The 9,627-nt window shown below is 42.5% G+C and overlaps 1 protein-coding gene across 1 annotated transcript in view; it reads left to right on the forward strand.

Annotated features, from left to right (window-relative positions):
• The window catches only part of TMEFF1 (transmembrane protein with EGF like and two follistatin like domains 1), a 213,825-nt gene extending 204,329 nt beyond the window's left edge, over nucleotides 1-9,496 (forward strand). Inside the window, exons 9-10 of the mRNA XM_075921539.2 lie at nucleotides 6,308-6,466; nucleotides 8,290-9,496. Coding sequence (XP_075777654.1) covers nucleotides 6,308-6,466; nucleotides 8,290-8,374 — 244 coding nt within the window. The 3' untranslated portion in view covers nucleotides 8,375-9,496. The remainder of the gene's footprint in view (nucleotides 1-6,307; nucleotides 6,467-8,289) is intronic.
• Nucleotides 9,497-9,627: the final 131 nt, after the last annotated feature.

The following is a 9,627-nucleotide window of genomic DNA, read 5'->3' on the forward strand; positions in this document are numbered from 1 at the left end:
ACCTTTCCTCCCTATAGAAACTGGCTGCTCAGGCTGTCTATCTGCTAGGGAGTTTAGGGTACCTGAAAAAATCTGTGGCTGGGACAGTGATGTGGATTGTGATGTACCAGTTCCAAAGCCTGACTTCTTCTAGGGAAAGGGTAGACACTTCTCTGGAGACCGTATGTGGGCGAGACTCACATCTAGACTATGCACTAGATAGTCACTCGGAGGGGAACACCTCAGTGGGATCATGTCCCAAATTAACCGGAAGCTTCCATTTCCTTTGGGTTATTATCTGTTGCTCTTGTCAAAACTCCTTGTAGTTTGTCAGTGTTTTACTTTTAACCATTTATTTTTTGTTTTCTGCCAGAGTAAATATTATTTTCTAAAAAAAAAAACCATATTCATTGTCTGTTCAGTAAAGTATGGCAACTTAGAATACTACTGAAAATTGAAATTATGCATTTCCAAAAATCTGTGAATTTTCCACTTTCTTTTGTTTTCAAGTAAAGTCAGTTCTATTTCTTCTAAAGTAGGAACTCATCGAGGAGTGTATTTGAAGAAAAATGGCCACTATTCTTTTGTGGAGGGTGGTGGCATAGTTGTCATGAGCAAAGAGCATTGAAGAATTTTTATCCTGAGTATTTGGGCCCTGTTGGTTGGTTTTTTCAGACTAGTGACTGATGGATCTATTGTTTTCTGTAGTTCTTTGCTTTACTTTTCTTCCATAATATCACTTTTAGAACTGCTAGAATTCAATATATTTCCTACTTTGATCCTTGAAAGTGCTATAGTAACCAGGAGAGAAGGGAGGGCCCCCTCATAGCCAGCATGGCTGGGAACATAGCCTTTTACAAATCATTATTTTCCCTTTCTTCTGACCTTTTCCCCCATTACTGGGACACAATAACCTTTTCATTGTATTTTCATCCTCTTAAGCAAGTGTGTGAGACTCTCTCTTGCTTTAGCAGGAATCAAGCTGCCGTTTGTAGGAGCGCTTTCACAATATGCTGATGTTTGGCACATTTATTATGCCTCCGTCTAATGCTTCTGATAACAAAGAAGCCGGAATTGTGTAGAATATTGTGCTGGATTGGAGCCTGGATTAGTATGTTCTTAATTCTATCCTCCCAGACATAAATAAAAGACTAAACAGTATTAAGTACTGGACCCATGAGAGCTACCTCCATTTGGATGCTACTGAAGAACAACTCGCCTACCCTAACTTTTCAGAGAACCTTGTACTCTCCACTGAATTTTATTTTAGCCTCTTGGTTATTCCTTTTCTCATATTTGCATGTAATATTCATTTCCTATTTTCATTGGAACCAGAGTGATCACCATTAAAAGACCAGCACAGAGTCCCACTAATCACATACTAGTAATACTGGTTAAGCATTTGTCCTTTCTTCTGCATAAAGAGAAACATGGTGGGCAAATGTCAAGGGACAGATTTTCAAAAGGACTTTTTACCTTTGTGCACGCCTGACTTGCCTGTGTGCAAATTCTGATGCATACAAGCTCTCTTTTACTCAGCGATGCATGGAGCCTTACCAAGTTCATGAGTATGAAAAACACATAATGGACCATGAAATCTGGTGTCATTGCGAAATCTGGTCTTTTATCCTATATTACACAGCTTTCACGCGCGAGACCAGTGTTTCTCAAACTGGAGGTCCTGATGCAAATGTGTAGAGTTGCCAGGTGTCTGGTTTTGAACCGGACAGTCCAGTATTTGAGCTTTCTGTTCAGGAAACAAATTGAGAAAACACAAATGCGAAAATACAAATATCCGGTATTTTCTAAATAAGATGTAATGTAGATTGTGATGTAATGTCAAGTGTGTCCGGTATTTTTGTTGAAACCATCTGGCAACTCTACAAAATGTGGCTTAGGAATATGAAAGTTTAACTGGTTAACTGGTAAGCATCACCTTTAATGGGCAATGCTTGCCTGTTCCAGTTAACCGGTGGGGGCTGTAACAGCTACCTGCCTCCCGCAGGCAGGGGGGCTGCTCCAGCTCCATGGGGCTCACCCTGGACAGGGGCTGCTCTGGCAGGCAGCAGTGCAGAAGTAAGGGTGGCAAGTCCATACCATGCCATACTTACTTCTGCACTGCTGCTAGAGGTGGCTCTGCCTTCAGAATTGGGTGCCTGGCCAGGAGCTGTCACTCTCCAGCTTTCTGAGCTCTGAAGGAAATGCTGCCACTAGCAACAGTGCAGAAGTAAGAGTTGCAGTAGTGCAACCAATGTTTCCTCTCATTTTTCCCATCCATGCGTGGAATCAATTTTGTTATGTATGTCAAGGCATGTGTGGATGTGCACCACCAGTAGAAACACAGGATGCTGGCTATGAGTGTTGTGGGCATTCTGCTAATCAGCTGGATGGCATTTGAATCTCTCCTGGGTGGCTGCCCAAGCACTCAGCTTACAGGGAACACTGATCCTTCAGAACCCCCCTACAGAAACCTCTTCTCCACAACTCCTGGTTGAGTCAGGATCCCTACACTTAACAACACCATGAAAGTTCAGATTTAAATATCTGAAATATAAAATTTATTTTTAAAATCCTATGACCATGAAATTGATCAAAATGAACTATGAATTTTGTGGGTGCTACTTATGTGTATGTGCAACTCTTAGCCTATGCACAGTGGAGGAGTTATGTCTGCTACTGAAATGTGTACATTTTCACAAGTTAGTCCTGACAGTTGGATGGTGAATTCTGAAATATCAAGGAGTTACAGAGAAAAATAAATGACAGAGAGTCTTCATTTCCACCTTACACAAGTGGATGTACAGTGGTGGCAAATGGTCTCCTGGCGTGTTGTGCAGTCTACACAGCAGTGAGGCATGGTTGCAGTCCCCAGTGCCTGTCGATGCCTAGAATCCCTGCAGAGGCACGGAAGGAGAGAGGACTATGATTTCACACGCTTCTCACCAGCCAGTGGAGCTGTCTGATCATGTGAGGGATATTCGGTTGCACCCTATCAAGTGATTTAGCAGTACTCATGCTGCTTCTGCACAGCTGGGAGCTCTGCCTACTTATACTCCCCCTGGGACAGTGCAGTTTTGTGCCACCTCTTAGGGAAGGGCTGTGCCAGCAATACACAGCTGAGCCTTTGCTTGTTGTTTTAATACAGAAATACATTAATTTAATTTGGCATAATTTTATTTTGATAAACCCATGTTACCAGCTATTTATCATCTCATTTTCCAGCAAGTGCTTATAAAATGGACTGCTTTCCTAGTTTACCAGGTGATTAGAGGTTTGGTCTATAATACCTCATCCCCTCACCCACCAATTGCATTCCTGAAATCCATACTTTCTTTGCCTTATTCCAGTCCTCCACAATCTCACTGCCTCTGCAGGAGTTCTCAAAAACCATTTTCAACTGTCTCCGTAGTGTTGAGAATGTCTTTAGTATTCTAGAGTGACATTCATTGTACTTCAAATTTTTGATCTGAATATTTTCAGATTATCTGGATATTTTTTATCCTCTACTTTCTTGATTCCACTTTATTTCTTCAGCTTTCCAGACCGATTCTTGCATTAAGCCTACTATGGCTTCTATCTTCTTTAAAGAAGTCAAAAGCAAGGTAGCAAATAAGGACTTAGCTTTCTATCCGTTATCTGTTCTTTTCCTTTCTTCCTACTAGATAATGCACAAACAGGTTCATGTGTCATTTGCTTCCTTCTTGTAAATGTACATATATTTATCTTGGTTTCTTTCCCATCCATTGTTAATGATATCTGAAATAATGTAGATCCTTTTTCTTAATGACTCTGCTTTTATTGGTACATATCCAATCTGTGAACCCACATGTCTCCCAGAGAAAACCCATAGATAAAGAAAATGTATTCACAAGAACACATTGGTTTCATAGCACTGAAAATCCAGCGCATTTTCTCTCCCCCTGAACAGTTTTTTGCTTCCCCATATGTAACTAATTCCTATCCTCCACAGTCACTTCACTGAGCACAGAGATGGATTTGGGAGTGACTTGGAATGATTCTCTATGTGAAATGCCCTACTGTAACTAACTCTGTTTAAATAAGGGGCGTTGGGGTGGGGGTGTTTGTGTGTGTGTGTGTGTGTGTGTGTGTGTGTGTGTGTGTGTGCATGTATCTTTAATTCCTTCCCAGCCTGTTGCTGCAAAAGTAGAGGCCAATTGCTTGTTGAATTCAGTATTACTGAGATGTTTACATCAGTTCATTTTCAAGGCTAACTTCACCAGGAAAATGAGCAACACGTTCATGTTGTAATGTGAAAGCTGAGATTCCTTTCTCTGTTTGTAGCATTCCAACCCCCTACTGATTTAGCTCTGCCTGCATAGAGAGGCATGGAGCAGGGCCTCCTGGACCTGTTAACTGCAGAACTCACAGGGGACACGAGGTCCATTAATTTGGGCATCCCGCACGGTGCTTTCCTCTCTGTGTTCTGCAGCCTCCCTCCCCTTGGCAGCATGGCTCATTCAGGAGTGTGCTCTCGTTGGCTTCTTCTCTAGGGCTGTGCCCCACGTGGATGGAAAATTTGTGTTGCTCTGATCAGCACAAACAGCCACTGAATTTGACTTTGAGAAATCAGCTGGTTTGCTTGGGAAGGATGCTGTGTAGAGACAAGTGCTCCTGCGCTGCCACCTACCAACTTTTTCAGTCCCCTCCCAAATTTCCAGGGACTCCCACATGGGCATTGCTCAGGTAGGCCAAGTCTGTCCTGCTTCTGTGAGATTCTGATGGGGCACTCTGTCCTGCCTGGACACTGCCTATTGCCTGTTACTGCCCTAGTCTCCTGCATGGCTCTTGGGGTGTGCTTGGAAAGGTCCTAGAATCATCTGACTTGTGAGCCAGGGTGGTTCTGGCCCTTCCTGACCTTTCTGTGCAGTCTTCTGGAGAACTAGCCTGGCCTTTGTCTACCATCTACAGGCTGCATTTCTGGTCTACTGGGCATTTGGTGAGTCCAGACTAAGAGCTGGTGGGTAGTGTTGTTTGGTGCCAGTCCTTATATAAAGGCCACATATGTGCCCTTCCCGCCTTCGCCTCCGCCCCTTTGTGTCACCCATGATTCTGTTCCTGTAAGTGACACAAACCAAACTCTACATGATTTGCTCAGTTCTAACAGTCATATTACATCTGTTTTTCTCCACTGTTCCTCATCGTTATCTGTTGATTTGTGCCCTATTGTCCTGTTCAGTTCCATACACCCTAGTCCCTGACAGAGTTTTCTGGTGATCCTCCACCCATTTGTTTTATCAACTCTGTTTATTGTTCCTAACTCAAGCCCCAGTTCAATAAGGGTACATCTACACAGCAACATTGTTTCAAAATAACTTAGTCCACATCTACACAGCAGGCAGTTATTTTTGAAATAGTGCTCAAATACTGTCAAGCTGGAGAACTTCTTACTCCAACTCCTGTAACCCTCACCCTCAGGAGTAAGGGAAGTCAGAGGAAGAGTGCTCTATTTTGAAATAACTGCTGGTAGACGCTCCCAATTTCGAAATAAGCTCAGTTTGGATAGCTCAGTTTGCATAGCTTATTTTGAGTTAAGCCCTGCTATGTAATTGCATCCACAGAGACTTGAGCACGTGCTTAACTTTAAGCACATGAGCCATCCCACTGAAATCACATTCTTGAAGTATATACATCCTCCCTTTGCTGAACTGGCCCCACAGAGCCTAGGGAGATTTCCTAAGCAAAATTAATTGTCCTCTGTGAAAGTGGAGGACATCCATTCTGTGCCTCTCTCTCGCCACAAAAGGAAAAACCATGCTGCCTAAAGCCTTGGGCTCCACATACCCTTCCCATGCCCTGTGTGACAGGCACATGCCTGCTCGCTTCATTCATTTTCAGAACTGGAGGAATCTCACAGGAAATCCTTTGTGCTGTTCTTGCCTTCAAATCTCATCTGAGGTAACTGAAGTAGCAGTGACAAGTGGGTTTCTCTCCTGCTCTCTCTATAACAGTGGTGGGCAAATTCCAGCCCATGGGCTGGATCTGCTGCGGAAAGCAGTGTCCCAGTCCTTACCATTTCCCTCTGCTCCCATTGGCCAGGAGTGACAAACTGCAGTGACCGGGAGCTGCAAGTACCCGTACCTGCAAAGGCGCAAGTACATATAGCAGCAGTGGCCATCTTGGGGCTACCTCTGGCAAATCACTACGATCTTGTTGCCTATCCCTTCTCTGTACCATCCTTCCTCCTTTACATTATGTCCCAGGTTTTCATTTACTTCCTACCCTGTCCCTCAGATTACTCTTTTATCTGCAGAATGATTTGCCTATTGATAAGACTCATATTTCATGACATAATCTTTGTCTCTTTCAGATGTGAATCAGGATATACTGGACAGCACTGTGAAAAGACAGACTTTAGTATTCTTTATGTTGTCCCAAGCAGACAAAAGCTTACACATGTCCTTATTGCAGCAATAATTGGAGCTGTACAGATTGCCATTATAGTTGCAATTGTCATGTGCATAACAAGGTAGGTAGTTACAAAAACAGTGTAACACCCCTGATTTTTCTTTATGTGTGATTTATTATAAATGTAGTTAGGAACTTGACCATCCATATGTTTAACACAAGTTCTAAAAAAATACAATGATCAAATATAGAATGATTAATGTGTCCAGACTGATTACACCAGGGGTGAGCAATAATTTTTGTGTGGGGGGGGTCACTTCACAAATGTTGATAGTGGTCAGGACCCAGTCCTGGAAGGGGCAAGGCCTTAGGAGGAAGGGGCGGGACCTCAGCCAAAAGGGGCAGTTCCCTCTAGGCACTGGGGGTGGGAGGGGTGGGAGGAGGAAGAGCAGACGGGGAGCATGGGAGGTCTCTCCCTCCTGCCCTGCCAGTGATGTGTAGTGCCTAGAGGGAACCTCCAGCCGTTTTGAACAGCTGATGGTTCCCTCTGGTGCCACGTGCCCCTGGCAGGGGGAGGAGACTTCACACGCTTCCCCGTCCCCAGGCCCTGATTCCTCACCCCCATCCCTGGAAGGCAGGATGAGCTGTGGGTTGGATGAAACAGCTTGGTGGGCTGGATCCGGCCTGCGGGCCAGATCTTGACCACCTCTGGGTTACACAGTGCTTCTGTGCTTAACAAAAAATAAATAATCAGGATAATAAACTAGCCCTTAATCCACAAATCAGTGCTAGCTGCTCTGTTCGCCTTCACCAATCCCTGTGCCAAAAGCTGAGGAGAAAACATAAAATTTGCAGAAGAGCCCAAGCTGATTAGACCAATGGTTCTCAAACTGTGGGTCAGGATCCCGAAGTGAGTTGTCACCCCAATGTTAATGGGGTCACCAGAGCTGACTTTAGATTGGCTGGAGCCCAGGACTGTAGCATAAGGCCTACCATGCAGGACAGAAGCTGGAGCCCTTGGCCTTTGCCCTCTTCCCCCCCCCCCCCGGATGGTGTGTGTGGGGGGGTGGGCTTTGGCCTTGGCTTTGGCTTTGGCTTTGGCCTTGGCCTCTCCCACTCAGAGCAAAGGGTCTTGGGCAGGTTCAGTCTTTAGTGCCCCTCTCCTGAGGAGGTGGTGTAATTTTTGTTGTCAGAAGGGTGCCATGGTGCAATGAAGTTTGAGAACCCCTGGGTCAGACCAAAGTGGGAACCACTTCCAGAGTTGAAGATATCTCCTGACAAACACCATGGCCCCTTCCCCACACCAGACGATGAGATGGTTCAGGCCCCTCCACTGGTCATAAGAGCGGTGCTGTTATATGGAGAGAGGTGCATTCCTCAGGTACCTGGCTGCTTAACCATTTAGGACTTCATTCGTCAAACCAACACCTTAAACTCCGCCTAGAAATTAATATGCAGCGAGTGCTGTCTGCAAAGCACCAGTGCAACCTGCTGTCTGTGTGACAAGCCCCTTATAAAGGGAGCAGCTGAATTTTGCACTGAGGTAAGTTTCTGAGATATCTTAAGAGCTAGTTCTGTGTACATGAGTTGACAAAGGCACAGATAACTGTAGGGAGGTCCAAATCTTCTTATCAGGGCACCTGATCCCGTAAGGCACTAAGCACTTTGCCCCGGATATAACAAAGCTCTTAAGCAAGTACTCACCTCTGCGCTTGTGAGGCGTTCCAATTAAATCAGTGGGGTTAATCACAAGCTTACATTTTTTGTGTGATCAGGGCCAGCATGCTTTCAGCCCTTGCAGGATCAAACTTCAAATTCACATGAAAGTGATGCTGATCGAGATTGAGATTTTTGGTTAAAAGAAGAAAGTAAAATCATGAATGCTGTTTGAAATATGCAGAATGAGATTAAAATACATTTTCTTTTTTTTAAAAAAAAATACAGAAAATGCCCTAAAAACAACAGAGGACGTCGACAGAAGCAAAACCTAGGCCATTTTACTTCAGATACATCATCCAGGATGGTTTAATGTGATGACTTTTATACCTACATTGACCATGTGATGTACATTTTTATTATATCTTTTTTTAAAGAATGGAACTATTTATTTCAGAGGCCTTATTTTTGGACATTTTTAGTGTAGCACTGTTGGTCTGTTGTATTCTGAAAGCATCAGCTCTAACAGCTAAGGACTGGCTTAGTAATTTTCCTTTCATGTTTTTGAATACAGTAGTTCATTTTCTGCATCTGTATCACATGGTTATATAGTAGATTTGTGCTTTATTCATGGAATGTAATATTTTTGAGAACACAGACTTATTTCACCAATGGTTGTAGATAAACAACAACAACAACAACAAAAACCCCACATTACCTAGCAAACAAGGCATGAACTAAAGGTAAAGATGTTTACAGCTTACTTTTCTTACGAAAAACTAGGAGACACTGTGTTTAAATACCGTAGATATTTAAATGTTTTTGAAAGTTAGTAACTGATTTTTTAGATACTGCCTATCGCATGAAGTGTGAAGCTGTGTATGTGTGTAGTTGTAACATATTTATAAAACGTATTGGCTGGGTCTAAGCACTACCGTCTTCATAAATAATTCTGACACTTTATTTTTAAAAAGTAAAAATATAATTTCATAATCTGGGAAATTACCCAGAAAAGCAAATGGCATTGTTCCAAAAGAAGTAGGTCTTAGTAGATTTTGGTATTGTAAAATCTGTGTTTAAATAATCAAACTCACATGATTGGAATAAAGCCTACTTTATCGCTGTTAAAACTGCTTTAATACTTACTAAACTTTTTTTAAGACAATAGATGTTTTAACACCAACAAGACAGATTGTATAGTGTTTGTGATTTAAAAAAAAATAAGTTAATTGATGATTAGTGCTCTTGTATAGAATATTTTCAAGAGCTAAATAAAGTCCATCCAAATTAGTCTGCTGGTTATAGTTATATTAATAGACTGTTAGTTGTTGTTTAAAAGATCCAGAGATAAAATGTGAGTAGGATGTGTTCGGCTGTTTAACATGTAGTTTAGGCTTTCAGAATTCTGCATGTGGGATTTAATAATTTGTTCAATAAAAAATGCTTTCAACATTTTAACTGAAAAAGCATGTCACAATACAATGTTTTCACTATATTGCATCTGGTTTAGTGTGTTTATTTGTTACTTGATGTTGTTGCCATGATTTGAAGACTGCTCCTTTTGGTTTAAATATACTTACTTTTGAAAACTGCCTGAATTCCCCCCCAAAGGAAATCACTTCATTA

The sequence above is a fragment of the Pelodiscus sinensis genome, chromosome 2, assembly GCF_052426305.1.
Source record: "Pelodiscus sinensis isolate ZL-2025 chromosome 2, ASM5242630v1, whole genome shotgun sequence".
Lineage (NCBI taxonomy): Eukaryota > Metazoa > Chordata > Testudines > Trionychidae > Pelodiscus > Pelodiscus sinensis.